General features: G+C 41.2%; 1 protein-coding gene across 5 annotated transcripts in view; it reads left to right on the top strand.

Moving 5' to 3' along the window:
• Nucleotides 1-25,081, top strand: part of ppp1r12a (protein phosphatase 1, regulatory subunit 12A) — an 87,406-nt gene that overhangs the window by 49,158 nt on the left and 13,167 nt on the right. For 3 of the 5 annotated variants that reach the window (XR_011979065.1, XM_072674086.1, XM_072674089.1), the window contains exons 10-23: nt 75-305; nt 778-866; nt 2,282-2,398; nt 7,148-7,297; nt 9,373-9,486; nt 10,061-10,195; nt 12,254-12,344; nt 12,512-12,694; nt 14,127-14,301; nt 14,381-14,502; nt 15,062-15,127; nt 23,667-23,683; nt 23,887-24,016; nt 24,296-24,400. Coding sequence is in view for 4 of the 5 variants with exons in the window: in XM_072674086.1 (XP_072530187.1) it covers nt 75-305; nt 778-866; nt 2,282-2,398; nt 7,148-7,297; nt 9,373-9,486; nt 10,061-10,195; nt 12,254-12,344; nt 12,512-12,694; nt 14,127-14,301; nt 14,381-14,502; nt 15,062-15,127; nt 23,667-23,683; nt 23,887-24,016; nt 24,296-24,400 (1,725 nt within the window). In the remaining variant the exon portion in view is untranslated. The remainder of the gene's footprint in view (nt 1-74; nt 306-777; nt 867-2,281; nt 2,399-7,147; nt 7,298-9,372; nt 9,487-10,060; nt 10,196-12,253; nt 12,345-12,511; nt 12,695-14,126; nt 14,302-14,380; nt 14,503-15,061; nt 15,128-23,666; nt 23,684-23,886; nt 24,017-24,295; nt 24,401-25,081) is intronic. The other 2 variants (XM_072674087.1, XM_072674088.1) reach the window with 2 other exon arrangements.

The raw sequence follows: 25,081 nt of genomic DNA, 5'->3' as shown, positions 1-25,081 counted from the left end.
ACTGGGCTGTGCTGATGTAATGGGTCGCCTATAAGCCCAATCTGTTCTCTGTTCCTCTCCCGTTCTCTCCTCAGGTGGGCGTACCTGCTGGTAAGGTGTCCCAGGTGTCTCCTAAAGAGGAGGAGCGCAAGGACGAGTCTCCGGCCTCCTGGAGGCTGGGCCTGAGGAAGACGGGCAGCTACGGCGCGCTGGCGGAGATCAGCGCCACTAAAGAGGCTCAGAAAGAGAAGGACACGGCCGGAGTGATGCGGTCGGCCTCTTCGCCTCGTCTGTCCTCCTCACTGGACAACAAGGACAAGGAGAAGGTCTGTCCAGGAGAGGTGTTCAGAGTTGGGGTCACAGTAGAACCTCTTTTGAGGACAAATGCTTAAAGGAGAAGTTCGGTGAAAAATCAGAGTACCAGGATTGATCACTGACCCCAGGTCTCTGACCCCCAAACACTGGACTTGGTCTCCTCCAGATCTCCATCAGCTGGTAGATGGGTGTGGTTTAGGAGACGGTGGGATTTGCTTTAGTCTATAAACCCTCGCTGCCGTGGGCTAGGAATAATGCCTGTTAATTGCCTCTAGAGGGCGCTGGTGTGCTTATCTAAAACACAGTGGTAAAAACAAAGGATCAGAACTGAACCAGGCTTTAATTAGGCGGTACCTGACTCGTTAAAATATGCGTGCACTGAATCTGAATTATTACCTTTTAATAACTGTATGGGTGACATCTGTTGTCCTAACGAACGTTTGTGTGTTTGTTTGTTTGTGTGTTTGTTTGTTTACTCCGCAGGAGAAAGAAAAAACTCGCTTGGCATACGTGGCTCCCACCATCCCCCGCAGACTCGCGAGCACCTCGGACATCGACGAGAAGGAGAACAGGTAACGAGAGGAGCGCGTGTGCTCGTGTGTCTGCGCGTGTGATGCTGCAGCGCCCCCTGCTGTTCACAGCTGTGTTTTGCAGTGTGATTATGCCGGGCCTCGGTGAGCCGAGCATGGTGTGTTGGCCCACACAGCTGCTGTTGTGCACCGTTAGGGAACTGGCGAAGTACTCTGTGCAGTAAGAACCGGATTTACAGCAGCAGTCAAAAGTTTGGACACCTAGTTGAGGTCCCACATTTTAGAGTAACGGTACGTTGTGAAACTGTTACAGTGCCTTAAGCTCTAGATATTAACCGGGTGAGAGAACTGCTGTGGGATCATTTTGGGGAAAGGTCGGGTACACGGTCAGTGTAACTGAAGCACATTAATAGACTCAACAGGTTCTAGATATTGTTTTAATTTTATTTTTTCATGTTTTAATTATAGCTACTTGAGTAGAGAATGTACAGAACTGTCAATAGCTAGAACCTGTTTGGTATTTCAGTGTAATTTCGTTAAACTGCCTTGGACATTTTCGTTGTTACCCAAAATGATTATCTAGTACTTTGTTGAAGTTTGTACTTCACTCTTTCCCAGTTAATAGTAGAACACATTGAGCAATTCAGTCTTGGAACTTACTCTCATGTTAAGCAAAGTAACTATCTAGTACTTCTTTAAGAGTTTGTACCTTACAGTCTGCCTGTTATTAGCTAGAACCGCTAACATTTCATTGTAATTTACCTACACTTTAGCTTTAGAATTCATGGTTATGTGACTCCAAGTTAATGATCTAGTACTTTTTGATCTAGTACATTTGTAGTTTACACGTAGTTAATAGCTAGAACATGTTAAAATAATGTTAAATAATGTAATTTGCTTAAACTGCCTGGAAGATTTCAATCGTGAACCAAAGTAATTATCTAGTACTTTGGGATTTGTACCTCAAACTTGCCCAATTAATAGCTGGAACCTGTTGGGCATTTTAGTGTAATTTACCTGCTCTCATCATGTGACCCAAAGTATTTATCTAGAGCATGTACTCAAATAATAGCTAGAACATTTTGGGCATTCCAGTTTAATTTAGCCAACCTGTCTTACAATAAGTATCTAGTACTTTGGCGTTGGAACCTTAGACTTACCCAGTTTAGTTTAGTTCACTTAAGCTGGAAGTATCCATCCTGATTGCCAAAGTAAGTATTTCAGTGTACTTTAGTTATCTAGAACGTTGGCGTGCACACTTTTGGCTGCTACTGTTTATATTAGAGGTTCTAGTCGTACTGTAGCAAAGTTTATTCGGATTTTCCATTTTTAATTCGGTTCCTTTTACTCGTACCGTTGCGTTTAGAACCGATACAACATGTTCTGCTGACCGGCACGCTGAGTGTCCGGGCCCGGTGGGTGAAAGCTGCGGTACAATTGTAGCCTCTGGTTCTCAGGGACTCGGCGGCTAGTCTGGTGCGCAGCGGTTCTTACACACGGAGGCGCTGGGACGAGGAGCTGAAGAACAGCGATGGAACCACATCGCAGAACCGAACATCCAGCTACCAGCGCAGGTTAGCCTTTATCTAGAACCGGGCGCAGGTTATGCCTTATCTAGAACAGCGGTCTGCAGGTACATGCACACAGGCCTTTTTGGTGATGTAGGCTGGTCACGCCTGATTTAATCAGTTAACCAAGACGTATTTACATTTTTAATAAATAATATTTTTATTTATTATTTTATTTATATTTAAACTAATTTAAATAAATATTTTTACTTTAGTTTAAATATTCTTTAAATCTAGAACCTACAAAGTAACACTAGACTCTAGGTTCAACTGGACAAACTGAGGGTCCTTAGCAAATATAAGCTAGTACAGACTACGGCTACCATGCCTAACCGCTAACGTACTAAGTTAGGTATGGTAGCCATAGTCTGTACTAGCTTATATTTGCTAAGTTAGATGTTAGGTATGGTAGCCATAGCTACCATAGCAAAATCATATTTTCGGTATAGTAGCTGTGGCCAGTGTTGGCTTATATTGACTAAATTAGCCATCAGGTTTCGTAGTCGTAGCCAATACTAGCTTAATATTTGCTGAATTAGCTGCTAGGTGAAGTAGCCATACTCTGTACTATCTAATATTTGCCATCTTAGCTGCTAGAAATAGTAGCTATAATCTGTACTAAATTTACTAAATTAGCTGCTAGACACAGTAGCGGCTACTACCTTATATTTGCTAAATTAGCTGCTTGACACAGTAGCGGCTACTAGCTTATATTTGCTAAATTAGCTGCTAGACACAGTAGCCGTAGCGGGTACTACCTTATATTTGCTAAGCTAGCTGTTAGATATGGTACCCATGTTCCCATATTAGCCGTAGTCTGTATCTTATATTTGCTAAGCTAGCTGCTAGGTTTGGTAGCTGTTGTCGGTACTAGCTTATATTTGCTAAGCTAGCGGTTAGATATAGTACCCATATTCGGTATTAGCTTATATCTGCTAGGTTAGCCGCTAGATATAGTAGCCGTAGTCTATACTAGCTTGTACTTGCTAAATTAGCTGCTAGATATAGTAGCTGTTGTCGGTACTAGCTTATATTTGCTAAATTAGCTGCTAGGTTTGGTAGCTGTTGTCGGTACTAGGACTATCTTATCTTATATTTGCTAAATTAGCTGCTAGATATAGTAGCCATATTCGGTATTAGCTTATATCTGCTAGGTTAGCTGCTAAATATAGTAGCCGTAGTCGTTACTAGCTTATATTGGTAAATTAACTGTTACCAGTCGCTTAGTTGGCTAGAACCGCTATAATCGGTGCTAGCTGGTTAGCCTAATTATCTCGTATTGCCGTAAACGATACTAGCTTATCCCTAGCCAAATGCTAACATTAGTAACGTCGGCTCCTAAAAAGGCTACTTTCAGTGGATGTCTGATCAATAGAGGACGTTTATTGATTACAGCTTTTTAAAGACTTTTGTAAAACTCGATTTCACAGACCACTGATCTAGAACCCAAGGCCTCATATAACCCTCGAGTCACCCTACCTGCTCTCAGTCATTCAGTAATTAATAATCCTACTGATATTAATAACAGTAATAATAGATGAACTCTGAAATCCAGGCTCTTACGGCCTCTGACTCTCGCGTCATTAACCTGGCCTAGACCTCGGCGCTCGGCGCTCAGGCGGCTGTAGGGTAGCGTTGGCGCTGCTGTGAGCATGCATGCGCTTGCCTTTTGACGTGTGAACATGAGGCCTGATGTTCCACACCTGCTCCTGTGAGACCTGGTTCTGTTGGTGTCGGATCTCCCTCTTCATGTCCGTCTTTAAATGTTGGGAAATGTTAAACTGACCCGTTTTATTTTCCTCCTTATCCTCAATGTAGTCGATCAGCCGAGACATGAAGGCTCCTGTGGTTTTACCCTGGAGCTGTGAGGCCTGTTAGTGTGGCGTGGTGTGAACTGCCTGCCTGAATCGGGTCTGATCAATATATCAGTTAATCAGATAATATCAGCTGATGTTGACGATTATCTAAACTTGGATAATGTTTTGAATATAATTAATAATATTCAGCTTTAAGATGCTAATAATACATCATGTTTATATAATTATATTTATTAAATTAATAAAGGAATATTTAATTATGTCCAAGATTAAAAGTAATAATTTAAATATATAAATATATATGTAAAATATACATACATTAACAATGATTAAGAAGCTATTAGATGCATATTTTGATATTTATAGGGGCGTGTTATTATTATAAACTGTTACCAGTAATTAATTTTTTTTTAATCATTTAGAATCGTTTAGAAAGGATGTTTGTGATGAGCTTTAGACGTCCGACATCAGAATCATCATCAGACAAAAATATCGACATAAGAAACCAAGCCTGTTTTCAGTTTCACCCTGCTGATGTGATTTGTGTTCGCATATATATGTGTGTGTGTGTGTGTGTGTGTGTGTGTGTGTGTGTGCGTGTGTGTGCGCGCACGCGTCAGTCACTGGGCCTGGGCGATAAGGTGGTTTTGATAATTATCCAATAATTGTTCAATAATATGATCTAATGAGAGACTGTAGCTCCTCCTCCTCAGTGTATATCACAATACCTACATTTAGAGTGTTATTAATATTCACCCTAATGAGAGACTGTAGCTCCTCCTCCTCAGTGTATATCACAATACCTACATTTAGAGCGTCATTAATATTCACCCTAATGAGAGACTGTAGCTCCTCCTCCTCAGTGTATATCACAATACCTACATTTAGAGCGTTATTAATATTCACCCTAATGAGAGACTGTAGCTCCGCCTCCTCAGTGTATATCACAATACCTACATTTAGAGTGTTATTAATATTCACCCTAATGAGAGACTGTAGCTCCTCCTCCTCAGTGTATATCACAATACCTACATTTAGAGTTATTAATATTCACCCTAATGAGAGACTGTAGCTCCTCCTCCTCAGTGTATATCACAATACCTACATTTAGAGCATTATTAATATCCACCCTAATGAGAGACTGTAGCTCCTCCTCCTCAGTGTATATCACAATACCTACATTTAGAGCGTTATTAATATTCACCCTAATGAGAGACTGTAGCTCCGCCTCCTCAGTGTATATCACAATACCTACATTTAGAGCGTTATTAATATTCACCCTAATGAGAGACTGTAGCTCCGCCTCCTCAGTGTATATCACAATACCTACATTTAGAGCGTTATTAATATTCACCCTAATGAGAGACTGTAGCTCCGCCTCCTCAGTGTATATCACAATACCTACATTTAGAGCGTTAATAATATTCACCCTAATGAGAGACTGTAGCTCCTCCTCCTCAGTGTATATCACAATACCTACATTTAGAGCGTTAATAATATTCACCCTAATGAGAGACTGTAGCTCCTCCTCCTCAGTGTATATCACAATACCTACATTTAGAGCGTTATTAATATTCACCCTAATGAGAGACTGTAGCTCCGCCTCCTCAGTGTATATCACAATACCTACATTTAGAGCGTTATTAATATTCACCCTAATGAGAGACTGTAGCTCCTCCTCCTCAGTGTATATCACAATACCTACATTTAGAGCGTTATTAATATTCACCCTAATGAGAGACTGTAGCTCCTCCTCCTCAGTGTATATCACAATACCTACATTTAGAGTTATTAATATTCACCCTAATGAGAGACTGTAGCTCCTCCTCCTCAGTGTATATCACAATACCTACATTTAGAGCGTTATTAATATTCACCCTAATGAGAGACTGTAGCTCCGCCTCCTCAGTGTATATCACAATACCTACATTTAGAGTTATTAATATTCACCCTAATGAGAGACTGTAGCTCCTCCTCCTCAGTGTATATCACAATACCTACATCTAGAGCGTTATTAATATTCACCCTAATGAGAGACTGTAGCTCCTCCTCCTCAGTGTATATCACAATACCTACATTTAGAGCGTTATTAATATTCACCCTAATGAGAGACTGTAGCTCCGCCTCCTCAGTGTATATCACAATACCTACATTTAGAGCCTTATTAATATTCACTCTAATGAGAGACTGTAGCTCCTCCTCCTCAGTGTATATCACAATACCTACATTTAGAGCGTTATTAATATTCACCCTAATGAGAGACTGTAGCTCCTCCTCCTCAGTGTATATCACAATACCTACATTTAGAGCGTTATTAATATTCACCCTAATGAGAGACTGTAGCTCCTCCTCCTCAGTGTATATCACAATACCTACATTTAGAGCGTTATTAATATTCACCCTAATGAGAGACTGTAGCTCCTCCTCCTCAGTGTATATCACAATACCTACATTTAGAGCGTTATTAATATTCACCCTAATGAGAGACTGTAGCTCCTCCTCCTCAGTGTATATCACAATACCTACATTTAGAGCGTTATTAATATTCACCCTAATGAGAGACTGTAGCTCCTCCTCCTCAGTGTATATCACAATACCTACATTTAGAGTTATTAATATTCACCCTAATGAGAGACTGTAGCTCCTCCTCCTCAGTGTATATCACAATACCTACATTTAGAGCATTATTAATATTCACCCTAATGAGAGACTGTAGCTCCGCCTCCTCAGTGTATATCACAATACCTACATTTAGAGCGTTATTAATATTCACCCTAATGAGGGACTGTAGCTCCTCCTCCTCTTCCACCTGGCCCTTGTGCAGGTTGTATTGTTTGTGTGTGTGTTTATATGTGTTTATATATGTGTGTATATGTGTGTATGTCCCCCTGTCCTCCTGCTAACACACCTCTGTGGCCTGCTTGCTGTCACGCTGCAGCACGTCACACACTCTAACCCTCGGCCGCAGCGGCAGCTCCCGCGACCTCCCAGCCAAGTCGTCCTCCGCTTCCAGCCTGGAGCCTAACAGCACTAAAGCCTGGCAGTCCCCGCACTCCTCCTACAGCCAGGCTTACAGCATACACCGCAGGTACCGGCCCTGCAGCAGCTGCTGACCACACCCATACCCCACACACACACACACTGTCACACTGCACGGCCTCTGCCTTAGCCTACTGCCATTCAAACCTGTCTGTCCTGACCGCGGGCCGTCTGATCACGTGTGTTTGGGGGGAATTCCTTTTCTCCAGATGTTTTTCAGTTATATAGGGCTGCAGATGTGCGACTGAAGAATGGATGACATAGAATGGCTGTCGGACAAGAACCTCATTTCAGAATTTCCTGATGAACGGACCAATAGAAATGCTCCAAAATGACATAGTGACTAAAAACTTCCTACTTTGGTTTCCATTGAAATTTCAGATGGTTTTCCTCCTGTGAAATTTGATGTTTTGGAGATACGAGGTTTTTGCATGACTGTGACGATATGTTAATCAGTTATGACTCAGAACTGGTTCTGGTTGGACATCAAATGGTACAATGGTGGCGATGCCAGTGTTTGGGTTAGGGGTGTAACGGTACATGCAGGCGCTATTAGGGTGAATACGGTAATTTCACAAGCGCACGTTCAACCCGGCCACCTTAATCTGTAAACTGTTGAGTTTGCATAGTATTGTGGGAAGTAGAGCTGGGCAATATGACGATATTTTATCGTATCGTGATAAATTCTATGGTGATAATACGCTTTTCTAATCATATGGAGGAGACTGTTAGTGTTAAACACTGATCAGCTGCAGGTTTCATTACTAACAGTGTGATTAGACTGAAGGGTTCATTAGATGAAGAGCAGCAGATGTTATAGAGTATAAATCACTGTATTCAGTACAGGAGAGGATCTGAATAGTAGATTATAAGAATCTGTATTGTGATTAAATATCGATTGAAATATCGTGATGTAGTATTTTTACCATATCGCCCAGCTCTAGTGGGAGGTGTGGTGTTTGGAGAGGTTCTGTGGTAACTGTAGTCTTGTTTGCCCCCTCCCGCCCCTCGCCCTACCTCTCACTGTGGCCTGTAGAGAGCGAGAGAGTGCAAAAATACAACGAATATTTTACCCAACTTCTGACTTTAACGTCTCCTTTTAGTTTAAAAGCTCATGCTGGATCAGATGAGAGCAATGTGTCAGCGTTTTTGGGGGGGGTCTGCATGTGGGGGCGACATGTTCAGCATGTTAACATTTACACTGTGCTGATTAATTGGCACACTACAGGCTCTATCAGCTACCTCAGGGGGGCGCTATGAAGTTGTATACACCTCTAAATGGAACAAACCGTAAGTTGCAAGACTGTTTAGAATAAATGTAAAGAAACCGGGATGTTTTTCCCCCAGTGTACCGAAGTCCAGTCTGGTCGAGTCTGCGGTGCGAACCGTGACTTCTGTATACCGCTACACCCCTAATTTGACTTAAACGATATGGATGAAAATAATAAACAAACTTCGGCAACGCTATTTTTTAATTGTACACTGATCTGCCATAATGGACAAGCGTAAGAAACCGAGACACTTTGACAAGAACCAGACTGTGATGTTCTAGACCATAACTGGGTCATCAGAACATCAGGCATCAGGTCTTGTGGGGTGTTCCCGGTATGCAGTGGTCAGTAACTACCAAAAGGGCTCCAAGGAAGGACAACCTTGGGTCATGATGCCCATGGAGGTTACACCTCACAACTTGCCTGATACCCCAGCACACCTTCAGGGGCCTGTTGTGGCGGTACAAGGGGATCTACTCAGCGTTAGGGAGGTGGTGCTAATGTTATGGCTGATTGGTGTGTCTGGCAATGTACTCAGAACTTGCTAATGCTCCTAAAATGCCTTGCTAAAATGTCTGCATCTTGCTAGCTACAGTCTCTTAGCCATGTTGCTAACTGACTAGCTAGGTAGCATTTTATTAGCAAAGCTAGCCAGCTAGTGTGGGTGTCTGTTAGCTATGCTTGCCTTCCCCCTCCCATTGCTGGGGGAGCGTTGTGTTATAGAGCCTGGAAAGTGGGAGTACTGGGAATGACTGAACTGGGAAGGTGGTCTGTGGGGAAGTGGTTACTGAACTCTGAGCTGATGCTCCTGGTTGTGTGTGTCTGGTCTGACTCTGATGCGTTTCCTCTTTAGCGGTTCGTTTGGGCGGAGGCAGGATGATGCTGTGACTTCCACTGCCTCCAGCTCCTCCGTTACCACGACCACAAGCACCACCTCCTCTATTACCTCACCTACAGGTCAACGCAGGTAAGGACACCTCATGTTGCTCTGCTGCTGTACACACACTAGCTAATGCAGCTAACCGGCAGTAGAAGCTTATGCCCCACCAATTATAGTTGGGTGCTAAATGCCCACCTACGTAATCACACGGTTAGCGTGTAACCATGGTAATTAGCACGCTAATAAGCTCTTGTTGCTGGTTAGCTACATTAGCCTTGTAGCTCTGGCTGTGTTTTTTTTTAAGAGGGAAATAATATGCACATGTAGTATATGTATGTACTGGATATGTGTACACTGTGCTGTTTTATATTTAAATATTGTATATGTGTAGTCTGGACTATGCCTACGCTGTGTATGTGTATATACTATGTGTATATACATTACATGCATAAACTGGACTGTGTGTGTGTGTATATGTATATATATATATATATATATATATATATATATATATATATATATATATATATATATATATATATATATATATATATATATATACATACATACACACACACACACACACATATATATACACACACACTCTCTCTGTATATGTATATACTGCATATGCAGTTTCAGTTGCTGACTGTGTGTGTAGGTATTGGTCGGAGGACAGTGCAGAGAAAGAGAAGGAGTCAGCGACTGTAATCCCAACAATCAACACTGCAGCCACCACCACTACCACCTCCACTACTGGCACTATACTGGGCTCTGATGGCCGCGAGAGACGCAGGTACACACACACACACACACACACACACACACACACACACACACACACACACACACCTCAGAATTCTCTGCAAATTCTCTGAAGTGTGTGAGAGGAGCTCATTCAGGGTGAGGGTTTGGTGTGAAATTGTGCCTCCCTGTAGAGAAACCTACAGACTCCAGTACAAGACGTCAGTCGCCATGACTACAACATAACTATAGCCCATAATTTATTTCCTATCCTGACCCACCAGTGAAGCTACAACACCAGTCTTCTGAGTTTTATATGGAATGATGATGATGATGATGATGATGAAGGTAAAATAGTGAATAGTGAATCTCCACTAATCCAGTTCTCTTTAGGGACTACTTTCTGTAGCTGCACTACACCCTAAAGGCAGCATGTATCCCTCCACCATTTTAATGATCTGGTTCTAAAAGCAGGTTCTAGAGCCGAACTCTTCTCAGAACTCTGGTAGAACAGTGTCTCAGGCATCAGGCAGCGTCTTCATCACCATTAGGTGAAGAACTTTCTGTGAGGAGCTTTTATTATTAGAGCTTCAGCTCCACTGTAGAACTCCAGCTCTGACTGGGGAGGGGGGGGGGTTATCTAGAACCCAACTCTGAATGAGTCTGTTTACGTCTTAACTGGTTAATTATGGAGAGAAGTTTAGAAAGTTTAGTACTCCAGCAGTGTTGTATCCATGTGCGCACACACACACACACACACACACACACACACACAGTGCTGGTACAGAGCTGAGGAGTGTGTATTTGTGAATGAACCATGTTCTGGTCAGATGCGCTCCCTGCTGTTCTGCTGACTGGCCGTAACTCCAGCAGCTCTGTTGAATGTAAAGTGTGTGTATTTTGACACGGACCACCTGCTGCAGCCTCTCTCTTCTCCTTATAAGGCCTGAATCAGCTCTTTCTGCAGAGCGCTGTCCCCCAGCCTGAACGTCGCTGTAATCAGCCCAGGAAACCAGTCTGTATTTTTAGTAGGTCTGGATGTTGGCGGCGTTGGCTCTCAGCCGTGTTTCTGTATATTCCTCTATCTCTGACCGTGGATATGAAACATACACAAGTGATTCATCCTGGCTTTTATTTTATTATACAGTAGAACTTTATATACAACATCCATCACATTTGCTTTATATGAACTGTGTTTATGACGAGTGCAGGTTTATTAAGGTGCAGGCTGAGGTTCTGCAGACGAGATAAAGCTGCAATTTTAAGGTCAAATTTAAGCTCTCCAGCGGAGAGCCCTGACTGGAGTGAAGCGTCCCGTTTGGAGACGGGATCATCTTTTAGAAACATGCCCATGGCTAGACGTAGCCCCATATGGGGTTAGAACAACTGGCAGTGTCTGAATTCTTACTGTTAGAGTCTCAAATTCAGCATCTCTGGCCTTCTGCAAGACCACACATGCTTACTGTTACTGGTCACATGTTAAAAACACCAGTATCTACACGGTCAGCTCTACACGGTCAGCTCTACACGGTCAGCTCTACACGGTCAGCTCACAGCGGGTAGCAGAAAGCAGCCCTTATTCTGATATCAGTAACTAATCATATATCAAATAATGATGATAATCATGTAACTTTCATATATCAAAGTCTCTCAAAAAGCTTTTTTAAAGTAGAGATTCAGAGTAATTGTGCTTTTAATTTAAATTCATTTTAAAATAAAAGTATCTTATTTTCTGATGCGGTTTTAAACGTGAATTTGTGAACAAAATACATTTTTACATGCATGCATTTTTCATAAGTCCAGATTTGTTTCACATTTCTGTGTATTTTAAAGTTAAAAAAAAAAAAAAAGTAAAAATTGAATCAAATGGATGGGAAATTCCAAAGTGATTCACTGAATCATTTCCTAATGAATCGTAATTCATCTGACTCGGTTCTGTGGTTTGAGTGTTTTGTGGGTTCTCACTGTTGTGCTGAAATTGAACCAGATCCAGATGTTCTGGAGGAACTGTGCTGGCTTGTCTAGATCACCTCTGATTTTGTGTGTGTGTGTGTGTGTGTGTGTGTGTGTGTGTGTGTGTGTGTGTGTGTGTGTGTGTGTGTGTGTGTAGATCGTACCTCACCCCTGTGCGAGATGAGGAATCGGAGTCTCAGAGGAAAGCTCGATCCCGACAGGCCCGACAGTCCAGGAGATCCACACAGGCGAGTTCTGTTCAGTTAGGGCTGTTCCTGGATCAGTCCTGCTGCTCTTCTGTCCTCTGTGTGCCCCCTGTGAACACTCTGCTCTCTTCCACACAGTCACACTGACCTGTAGTCAGTGGCCACTCCTACAGGTCCAGCATTTGACCCTCTCACCTTTTCTCTTGCAGGGCGTGACTCTGACCGACCTCCAGGAAGCAGAGAAGACGATTGGCCGCAGTCGCCCCATGCGGTCCAGAGAGGAGGAGAAGCAGGACAAGGAGAAACAGGATAAGGAGAAGCAGGAGGCCGAGACCAAGGAGGCCGAAACGAAGGACGATGATTACAGGTCTCGCTATCGCACGTTTGAGGAGGTGAGGAGAGACCCGTGATCCATTTCTTTCCTCCCCTATTAATGACTATTATTAATCACCCATATCAGCACATGCCCTGCGAAAACCTTGTATTGCAGTCGTTTTTCTTTCCACTTTTCTCCATGACAGTCTGGCAGTTGGTTTTTATATTGGACCAATAAAAATGCTCCAAAATGACATGGAATAAAATATATTTCATTAAAAGTTGAGTTTATTATGCACATTATTATTATTAATAATTATTAATTATGTAGATTATGTATATGTAAAGCATCTTTTTAAGACACCTTTTTCTTGTCAGACAGCAACGGTATGTAAAAAAAGCATTATTTTAAATTTTAAAATCTGATCTGTTAATTATTTCTTGGGATGTCCATTCTAGCATGAGGGGGAAACAAATATTAATTAATTAAAAAATAAATATTAATTAATTAATTTCATTTTAAATTAACAATGTGTGTGAGTGTCATAAATCTGTACAGCTTGTGTATAAAAACTGCATGTATGAACACAGTTACACACACACGCCTACTCAACCTGCAGCAGCCTAGCCCCGCCCACTCACAGTGTTTCAGCCCGGACTGCTTTTGAACGAAGCACATTGCAGGGCAGCCAATCAGAAAAGTGCTTATTTGCATGCATAAGACATCAAGATCTTAAAGAAACGGAAACAAAAACAGACGGCTTAATTTTAAGGGATAAAGAGAGATTTTGTGAAGGAAAATAAAAAAATAATAAATAAATTATAGAAATACAATATATTTTTTTAGCCATGCTAACATTTTCTAGCCATGCAGGAACATTAATATTTAATGCTTATACAGTAGTTATATATAGAGCTGGGAAATATGGGAAATTATTATATCATGCTATTTAAAAAAAAAATTGACGATATATGATTTTTATTGATAAAGTTGATACAAATATATGAATTTTTTGTCAAGTACACAAAATGCACCAACAGTGTAAACTTAAAAGAAACTGCTGTCCAAATACTCTCCCACACTGAGCACCGTGATCTTTACTCAAAAATATCCTGCTCTACGTTCAATTAAATAAGACTGCTTACACTCTTTGTAGCGAAACGTGCAGATAATCCGTGCTCTTTAAGTACTGTCGATATCCACGAGACACTCATAAAAGCAAAATGAATCCCAGTAAAACATCTGCATATTGCCCAGCTCTAGTAGATGATATTATGTTTATTTATTTATTTATTTATTTTGGTTCTGTAATTGCTATTCTTAAATATGTAAATTCAGTGTTTGCTGTATTATTGGTGTGGCGCAACAGATAACACCACTACCTGCCAGTGAGCTACCACCCCATGTGGGAGACTGGGGTTCGATTCCTGGTCTGGGTGACTATGCTGCGCTACACCAATTAGAGTCCTTGGGCAAGACTCCTAACGTGTGTGTGTGTTTGCTTGCAGCGCTACCGGACTTCTTCCTTGAGCTCCTCCTCCACCACCACGGCCTCCATGCTGCCCTCGTCCTCCAGCAGCTCCTCGTCCCTCTACACCACCTCCTCACTGAACCGGCCCAACAGCCTGAGCGGCATCAGCTCCGCCTATAGCCGCTCTAGCTCCGCTCGCGATGCTGAGAAAGGTACAGGGCAGCACCAGTTTTTGTGTGTGTGGTGGGAAGTGGAGTGTGTAGTATTACTTATATGTGTGTGTGTTAACAGAGGCTGATAAGAAAGAGGCGGAGAAAGATGCAGAGGATAAGAGTCAGCCTCGCTCCATACGGGATCGCAGACGACCGAGAGAAAAACGACGCTCTACTGGAGTCTCCTTCTGGTCCCAGGATGTAAGACACACCCCCACAAACCCACACACACACCACAAGTTTGTGTGGTTAATGCATTTTTAATATAAGAAGTGTGGGTGTGTGTAATGCATGAATATTCACACTCAGCACTGTGCAGGAAGTACACACGAGACACAGGACCTATACTGCCCTCTGGTGGAGTGCAGAGTTCAGACATCTCTCAGTTCTTCCAATACGACAATACTTGACGTTAGATGAGCTCATTTGCATATTAGAAATCCTAATTTTGCATTGGATTCAGTAGTGCATGATTCAGTAGTGCGTACCATCATTAAGCCCTGATTTACCACCAAACCAGGTGTTGATCTGAGGAGAACTCTAAATAATACTAGACTCCATGAGGAGAACTCTGGAGATGTTCTAATGATGAACACAGGGATGGAGAACCACCACCACTATTAGTGTTTATTCTGATATCAGTGTTTTACTGAGGAGAGAAACACCTACTGCTCAGATCAGCAGCTCTTAGTTCAGTACTGAGTTGTTACAGGCAGCAGCTCATAATCCTGAATCTGCACGGTGTGTTTCATCATTACAGAGTGATGAGAACGATCCGGAACAGCAGTCGGACTCAGAGGAAGGAAGCACTAAAGGAGAATCACAGGTAATGTCGCCGTGACATTATTTAAACTCTCACCTGTCCACCCTTTCACCCTCGTCAGTCCCAGCTGGGTTGATTGATAGTTTAATTGAGACCTGGTCACTTTTATAGAGAATTAATGCACCTAACTTCAGTCACTGTTTGAGCGCACGTGGAACAGTTAAGGCTTAGGGAAGGTGCTCTGAATTGTAGGCTAGACAGAGTTTGAGATTGGGTGTAAATTCCTTAGAGTTTATTTATTTATTAAAATGTTTAAAAATTAGTGAAATGACAATTTCAGCGTCTTTGAGATGTTTCACACACTCTGCGTGACGTCTGGAGCAGATTTACACACACATTCTCAATCTGCTCACATTACGTGAAAGACTAGGTGTCCCAATACTTTTGTCCATATTGTGTAGTCTTTTGTCATGCGAAAAACCTTATCTCCTTTTTTTCGTGGGTTGTTCACTACACATCTCGGTTCTTCTGTGACATCACCCAAAGAACCCTTCGTAGCATGCTTTATTTATATAATATATATTTTAATATATAACCAAAAAAAGTGACATTTCATTATTAATAGACCAATAGAAACTTTGCAAAAGTTTGCATCTCATTGCCAGATATTATTCTCTAGTCGATAAAGGTTCTTTAATGGTATTGTGTAAAGGAACCCACTTTTAGGTACCTTCATTTTTAGGAGTGCATGTTGTGAAGTCCCTCTGTAGGTCGCCTTCGAAGTAAGTGCTAGTGTACCATGATTATCTGGATCAGACTACGGGACATGAATGAAGGGATGGCTTTATGGAAACCTCAGGGAGGTGGGCTCGTTCATGGCATTTCTACACTTACTGGCATTTCCTGTGTTCTCAGGACGAAAAAAAACTTGTATCTCCATTTCCCGCCCTTCCCCCACTCTTATCCATAATGTGAATCTGACAGTTGCTCCTTATATTGCATTAGAATTTCATGATTAATGGACCAATAGATACATATATTATACTTTGATTTCCATTGAACGTTCAGAAGGATGTTCCTCCTCCTGTACCGCTGCTGTTTTCTGAATATGAGGTGTGTATCGTGACGGGGTGGTCTAAATGTAAAACAGTCACAGTACAGCACTCGGGGAGCTGTTTGTGAAGGTGAGTCGCCCTGCTGTCATCACTGGAACATGTGACTGGTCTGATTGGATGCTGTTGATCTTCTGAAGGGGAAGTAATGACCGCAGGTTTGAGTCAGCGCTGCTGTTTGTTTTGATTTCAGTATTTTATTTTTATTTTTTTCCTGCTCTGCTTCGTCCTTCACCTTGTATAGTCAAAGAGCAGCCGGGCGTATCGTTGATTAGGCCATGTTTGGCCAGGCACACACATGCTCACACTCCTGGTTCTGGCCCGTCTTCCTGCGATTGTGTTTGTACGTTGGATTTTTTGTGACTCAGGAAATAAAAACCATCAGAAAGCTCCTCATTATGAAACTCCAGCTCTGTTCCTGCCATCTGATTGGCTGAGCTACTTTTAAGGCCGTGTTAACCCTTTCTCCAGGGAGTCATATCTGTGTGTGTAACGTGGGGCTGGGGATGATATGTTAAATATGTTTACAGACATTTTCACGATACACAGTATTTATCACCATACACGTGAAACCTACTGAAACCCTGTTCTGTACTAAATGCAGTGATTTTATTCAGATTATGCTGAACTTCATCCAGTTAATTCAGACTAATTACACAGTTGGTAATGAAATGTGCAGCTGATCAGTGTTGTTTTAGGGACTGACCTGATCCCCGATGTGCTTTGAGAAGCTTACTGCATATCACAATAACATTTGTCACAATACGATAAAATCATCATATCGTCACATTGCCCAGCGCTAGTGCAACTGCTAGATGATGACTGTGAGGGATGCACTGATACTTTTTACTTTCCGATACCAGATTTTTAAGTATCTGCCAATACCAAGTACCAGTACCAATACCATTTTTTTTTTTTTTTTTTTTTTTTTTTTTTTTTTTTTAGACGGCTCTAAATCCTGATATTTATACATTTACATTTACTGCATTTACAAAAGAGCTTCACTGTTTACTGAAGAAGAACCTCAGCTAGTTTAAATAGACTAATACTCAAAGCTCCTCTAATCTTAGACTCTACTAAACACAAGTCAGTAAGGAGACCATAGTACTCTTCTCTTAACCTGAGTCCTCTCAGAAGAGGAGGGTCTTCAGTCTGGGTTTGAGGACAGCGAGTGTTGGACTCTGCTGTTCGGACACCCAGGGGAAGTTCACTCCACCACTTCGGTGCAGGACAGTAAAAAGTCTGGATGCTCGTCTTCTGTGGATCTTAAAGGACGGCGGGTCGAGCCGAGCCGTACTTGAAGCTGGAAGGGCTCTTGGTGCAGATCGGCTTTTGACCATCGCCATCAAGTACGGAGGGGCTGGCTGGTCCAGTCTTGGCTTTGTAGACCAGAGTCAGGGGTCTGAATCTGATGACCTGGGCAGCAGCTACAGGAAGCCAGTGAAGAGAGAACGCAGCAGAGGAGGAGCTGAACATGGTTGAACTTAGAAACGCTGAAGACGACCTGACCCGACCTGTGCTGCTGCATTCAGGATGAGTTGCAGGGGTCTGATGGTGCACAGAGGGAGACCAGCCAGAAGAGAGCTGCAGTGGTCAAGTCTCAAAGTGAGGAACTCAAAGAGGAACTGCACATTTGAAACCTTTCAGAGCTGAAAAACGGCCACAATGCAGAAACAGCAGCAGGTAGGGAAGCAGAATCTGGCTCAGCTTCACCGAACAGCTTTTAGCTGCTGTTTAAATTCACATTTCAGAGCTTTAGAAAAGACCCAAGTTTAGAAACAGGAAGAGCTTCTGCAGCAAATTTCACGTTCAGGTTCATGTCTGTGTAAGAAGCTACTGGTCTTTAAACAAGCTGCTGAAACTCAGAACCAGAGAAGCAGCAGATGGAAACAGAAAGTGATGAAGGTTCATTAAATGTTTGGATTAATGGTGATAACAGTTTATGACTGGATTTTACTGGTTGTTTAAACGTGTTATTTCAGACAAAAGTGTTTTATATCATTTTTTACGTTTATTTATTTACTTCTTTTTTTTTTTTTTAAGGCCGTAGGCCGTCGTTGAGCTTCATGGTATCGGTGCTCTTTATTGTCGATACTGATACTGTGTGCAAGTGCAGGACAGTGTGAGGAATCGGACTCTACAGCAAACTGGGTCTGGATCCAGTTTATTTAATAAAAAAGAAAAAAAAGTTTTCATAAACTATTAAATAATTTTTTTTTTTTTTTTTTTTTTTTTTTTTTTTTTTAGATTTTGTTCATTTTCTCGTCATTTTCTTATAAAGCCTTTAAAATCAAGGACTTTTATTGTTGCTGTCACACCAAAACCTTGTATCTGCAAATCAGCAGCTTTACCGGAGGAGAAAAACCCTTCCTAACTTTCAATGGAAGTCAGTGTAAAACCTTTTATTCCAGGTTATTATGGAGCATTTCTATTGGTCCATTCATCCTGAAATTCGATTGGTCCGTTCATCCTGATCCAATATAAAGAACAACTGTCAGATTCACATTTGAAAGGTTTGACAGCGACGATATGGTAAATTTTACAGCTGATCATAAACAGACGCAATTTTTAGTTTTTTATTAGAATTTTATGATTATTTTTCATTTTAATCTGTAAAATAGAAGTGAAGGATGAGGACCGTCTCCTCTTTGAATCCTGTTAAATTAGACATTACTTCTGTAATTCCACTATTTTAACTGTTTACTGATCAGATAGGGGCATATCTGTACTCCTGAAAGTACTAGCCCTATTTATTCATTTATTAATAGGGTGCCCTTGCGCCCCCTACTGAGTGTGGGAGGGAACTGAAAAAGCGGTTTAGCTTCACTCTGGTTCACATTTACATAAATACATCACATGAAATAATCCGCTCGATCGATCGAATGCTAACCGTCTACCCTGAAGAATCACTAGCCTGCATGTTTTGAGAGCTGTGGAGATCCGTCACGTTGCAAGGTCTGAGCTAGCGGTGGTAACACTCCCTGTATGACTGTAGTTAGGGCTGTGCATTGGCAAGAACCTGTCGATACGATACACGTCACGATACAGGGGTTGTGATTATTTATTTTAATTTAAGTTTTTGGAAAACTCTCAGTATTAAACTTCTTTTTTTTAATCCTTTTTCTCCAGTCAGAACAGTGGGATCTTCAAACACTACACTGCCGTCTAGTGGTCAGGGTTTAAACACAACACTAAATGAACCACTGTCTGCCACTGATCTTTACATCTAAACTATTCATCAATAATCAATACTGTTTATCTGAGAAACGATGCACTATTACATAACATATCACAATACTTCGATATATCGATATTTTCTTACACCCCTAGCCTGTAGTGGCACTGCTGGTCCGGCTTCAGCCTATCAGACGTCATGATGCACAAACCCCCCCCAGCCCAGTTTGTCGGCCCACCACCTTTAAAAGAAAAAAAAGCTGCCTCACAGCCATCTTTCATGGTTCCCCTCCAGCAGGTTCTCACACTTCAGTAATTCGTGTCTGAGCGAGGGGAGGGCCTGCTTTCCTTTTTTTTCTTTTTTAATAAACAGAGCTGTGAATAGAAGCCCGGCTTCCAGATCAGAGACTCTCAATTAATCCTGATTTGCTGGAATTGTTAGAGCACATGTGACTGTCCTCAGGTCAGCGCCGAAGGCCACGGGTGGGAGCTAAGGCGGTTAGAACTGGACTGTTGGAGAGCTGCTGTGTGAGTCGGCAATGGGAAAGATAAGGGCGTCCTGCCTTGAGCTTAGAAAGAGAGAGCCAGGCCAGGCTGGACCCGCACCGGACACAGTGGGATGGATCGAGGTAGGGAGAAGGAGAGGAAGAAAGACAGAGATAGAGAGGAAGAGGAGGAGGAAGAGGAGGTGAAGGAGAGAAAGAGGGAGAGATTGGCGGTGAGTCCGGCTGGAAGCAGACTGCTTCACGTGGCTTAATTAGAGCCGCTTATGCTGGTTACATGTGCAGTTTAATTACACACACGTTTAAGTGTTTTATTCGTTTCGGTAAAGAAGCTGTTTGAATTGTTATGATGTTTATACATGAAAGCTTTGATGTTTCACACTTAAAAGGCCCGTATCCTGTATTTGTCCCGTCTCCTAACTCCATGTGTAACGTTTCTGTAGGGTTATCAACCAAAAACGGTCATTTTCTCAACTCTTCTTATGCCCAAGAATTAAACAGACTGTGCCTTTAAGACTGCTGTATGCAAATGAGCTCTGTTCTGGTTGGTCTAGCTGAAAAACCCTGCTGCAGAATGAATAGGTAGGGCTGCATATGGGTATTTGGATGGTCAAAACAGCTGCTTTGTGCAGCTTAGTTTCCAGACACCATGGACAAAAGTATTGGGACACTTCCACCTAGAGGAGCTTTTCTGGCGTCCCATTCTAAACCCATAGGCTGTATTTGTATAGAGCTGGTCCCCTTTGCTCTAAGCTCTACCAGCAGCAGCAGGTCTGGAGGCTTCTCTGCACTCTGCTCTGAGCTCAGCACTCGGCCCTGACCCCGCTCTGTAACTTTACGTGGTCTGACAGACACTCGGTGGCTGAGCTGCTCTCTGTGAGCTGTTCCTCCTAAACTCTTCCACTGTTCAATAATAACACCACTCACAGCTGATGGAGGAAGATCTAGGAGGGAGGAAATTTCACCAGCTGACTTGTTGTTGTTGGTGCAGCGGTGTCTCCTATTACATACAGAACCACGCTGGAGTTCAGTGAGCTCTTCAGAACCTCCTGTTCTTTCACTGATGTGTGGAGGAAAGGCCGACTGCAGGACTAGGGGCTGGATTTTATACCTGAATTCATTGATTAAATGGTGCATCATTGTAAATTCAGTGCATAGCCTCTTTCAACGCCCCCTAGTGGCTGCTCTGTGTGTGCATTATGAATGTACTGGTTGAATGGGTTTACGGTTGATGGTGGTGCCCTACAGAACGATGTTTGTACAGATACAGCCACAGAGCATGTCCTCACATTCGTCCTGAGACACTGGAAATATGGTCATGCTTAATTCTTGTCCTGAGTGCAACCATAAACGACAATAAATTAAAACTATGTTTTAATTGAGTTTATTTTTGATGTCTGTTCAATAGAGCTAAACCTCTGCACTTAGCATCCCTATTAAAGCGTAAGCCCTTTTACTGAGCGAGTAGCTTCGCCTGTAGGTTTCCTTCCTCACATTCTCACCTGAATACTAATTTCAGTGTCTGAATTTGGTCCTAAATTACATTTGAGGTGGCTGTTAAAGCTCCTAAACCGTGATAAACATAAGTGCAGATGTGAGGGGCTCTGTTCACCATCAGTTAGCTTGATGTTGTCTGGTTGCTATTGGCTTTCTTCTTGTCCACGTTAGCACTTGGCTGATTGTCCTCTGTAATGTTGGACTCCAGCTGTTAGTTTACTGGCGCTGTCTTACAGTTCGACTTCAAGGCCGCTGTGAGCGGTCAGAGCGTTATCAAGGCTACTCGGGGATTGGGTGGGTCAGGAACAAAAATAGGAAGCGAGCCATTATCCCTGCCCAGCTGGAGAGAGAGGGAGGGAGGATGGAGCAGCCTTTGAACTAATTTCAGTGGGGGGTGAAGTAAGGATGGGTGTGGTTGTTGGACTGTCGTCGCGTTTGTTTGTTTAACCTGGTGTTTGAATGAGTCCATGTATGTGATGAGTGTTAGACTCTGCTAGTGAGACTTACACTGCACCCCTAATTTCTTTACTGTCATACATACACACTGTTCTGCAAAAAACCCCTGGTTTGGGTGAAGAATGTGCAATTTTTGTTAATCTGGATACATGAAGACAATAGCAGTTTACGCTCATTATTTACACTATATAGTTCATGGTATGATATTTCAGTTTTGTTTATATATAGTGTAGTATAGTGTGTATATATAGTAATATATCGTATTACATTACATTTCATTTAATTGCATTCACAAAGTAAAATATTGCATTTTAATTACAGCATTTGCCCTGGATAGTGTTTGATTTTGATACTATTAAAAAGCATTCACTCACTATTAAAATACTTTTTTGCGAGGTAAACTCTAATACATACACTACAAAATGTAATTCCTATACTTGACCAATGCTACACTGGGTGAAAGCTATTAATACTATAAAAATTAAATACTATAAAATTACTTACTAGAAAATGACTAACTATACTGTTATGGGTAAATGTTATTCATTGAATGAAAAATATAATACTACACTGTATGAACTTTTATTAAAAACTACAAAAATGAAAGTGTGAACATTAAATACCATTAAAAATAAATAAATAAATAATTTATATATATATATATATATATATATATATATATATAAATAAATAAAATACTGTACTGGGTGAATGCTTTTTAATATTGTAAAAATCAAAAATACTATTAAATACTATAAAAATACATTTTTACTTTATATATACACACACTACAAAAATGATCCCTTTATTGGACAAATGCTATGAAAAAGTAATACTACACTTGAATACTACAAAATAAAAAAACTACACTTCAAGTGTAGGATTACATTTTTATGGCATTTGTCCAATATAGGAATATGTGTGTGTGTGTGTGTATGTATATATATATATATATATATATATATATATATATATATATATATATATATATATATATATATATATATATATATTTAATTTTTTTTTTAATGGTATTTAGCGTTCACATTTAATTTTGTTGTTTTTAATAAAAGTTCATTCAGTGTAGTATTATATTAATAATTCATGGAATAGCATTTACCCATAACAGTATAGTTAGTCATTTTCTAGTAAGTAATTTTATAGTATTTAATTTTTATAGTATTAATAGCTTTCACCCAGTGTAGCATTGGTCAAGTATAGGGATCAAATTTTGTAGTGTATGTATTAGAGTTTACCTAGTAAAGTACTTTAACAGTATTTATTTCAAGTATTTAATATTTTTCCAGTATAGTATTTCATTTTTATGGACCAATTAAATTCAAATTATGTTGTCAACACTTAATGTTCAGATTTTTTTTAATTAGTATTAAAGTCTCTTGCTATTATAACTTTGTCGCTGCACACTGCCAAGTCTGCAGCAAAATCACTATTTGTTTAAAAAATCCGGAGTAGAGCTCTGGAGGCCTATAAATATTAGTTAGTGTGAATGCTGTATTCTTATTTGTGACCGGATTGAATGTATTCATGTGGAGAATCTTAAAAGTGTTTTTGAATAATATCTAGTGTATTCTGGTAGATTATGCATACTCCACCCCCTCTGCCTGATGATGTAGGGCTATGTAGGTCATTATAACCTGCGGGGGGCGCTTGATTTAGTGCTAAATATTGATCAGGTTTAATCCAGGTTTCAGTGAGGCAGAAAACTTCTAATTTCTGATCACTTATTTCATTGTGCTGAAACTACCGCCACCATGTTTGAAAGCTGTACTTTAGCCTGATTAGCTCTCACTGTGAGCTGAACTACTTTGTTCTGACCAGTGTTTCTGTTTTTCTCCACAGAGTGACAGGCTGTCCAGGTATGTCTTCCTGCAGACGCACACTGTGTTTCCTACTCTTTCATTCCGCCCTGAACCACAAGAATCTGTCCTTGCAGTATTTTTTTTTAGCACATAATTGATTTATTTGTTTATTAGATGTCTTTGATTAATTTAAAGAAATAAATGTAATACTGTAAAGATTGGAGAATGTCCATCAGTTTTTTTAATTTATTTCTCTTCAGAAACGACGCTCTGTCCACTAGCACATCCTCTGTTGACCGCTATGAGCACCTGGACAGCCGCAGCAGCTACAGAGAGGGCCGTCGGCCATACTCGCGACTGGACAGAGACGATAGCACTGACTATAAGAAGGTAACAAGATTCTGCTTTTGGTCCACTCTCCAATAAAAATATTAAAAAATAATAATAATAGTAATAGCTGCATTAGTAATAATAAATCCTCACAGCAATGTTCCAGCTTCAAAAGCTAGTAGAAAACCTTCTTCCCTGAACAGTAGAGACAGTTATAGGTGTCCGAAAACTTTTGTCCATATAGTGTATAATTTATCATTCAACAGAATCCAAAACAGGACTTTTATTAAGGGTGTAATTGGTCTGTGTGTGTCTGTGTGTGTCTGTGTGTGTCTGTAGCTTTATGAACAGGTCCTAGCTGAAAACGAGAAGCTGAAGGCTCAGTTACGCGACACAGATCTGGAGCTGGCGGATCTGAAGCTACAGCTGGAGAAGGCCACCCAGGTAAGCCCCCAACTCGGTGTGCTCGGAACAGTCCCCACCCCTCAGCTGTAGGCCCCATATACATGGCCTCATTCCCATGTGCTCACATTGCCGAGGTGAGACGACCGGTCCAATCACCAGTGTGGAGCTCTTTAATAATCAGACTATAAGAAATCACCCGTGCAGGATGAGTGAGGAGAGGCTGGTTACCAATAGGGCCGGTGAACGTTCCCTGATATGTATGTATAAGGTGGTCGTTATCCCAGAAACCATCAAGCTGGGTGTGCGTTCACGCCTGATTTCAGTCCATTTGCACAATCCCTGCTCTGCACTAACTTATTATTCCGCTGCCCCTACTGGATACGTTTAGAACTGCAGTACAGAACATGGTGCTAGTTAACCCATTAGACCCTAGGTTTCGTTTTATTTATTTAGTAACTACTAAAAAATATTCAGTGCTACTAAATGGAAGAACCCACATCCTGCAGGGCTGGAAAAAGGCGGACATTGCAAAAATTTATTTTCTGCAGTATATATTGTGATATTAAATCCAGGGTTTTTCACCACATTTCACGAGAAGTCTGAGATTAACACTGTATGATATAAAAAACAATAATCTGTGTATCCGATATTGCAGTATAATAAAGTTCATTTATGCCTCAGGGAAATATGCCATATATTAATTTTTTTTAAGTGTAAATT

Source organism: Salminus brasiliensis, chromosome 2, assembly GCF_030463535.1.
Source record: "Salminus brasiliensis chromosome 2, fSalBra1.hap2, whole genome shotgun sequence".
NCBI classification, from domain to species: domain Eukaryota; kingdom Metazoa; phylum Chordata; class Actinopteri; order Characiformes; family Bryconidae; genus Salminus; species Salminus brasiliensis.
Note: the sequence above shows the minus strand (reverse complement) of the source record. Positions and strands in the feature narration are given on the sequence as shown.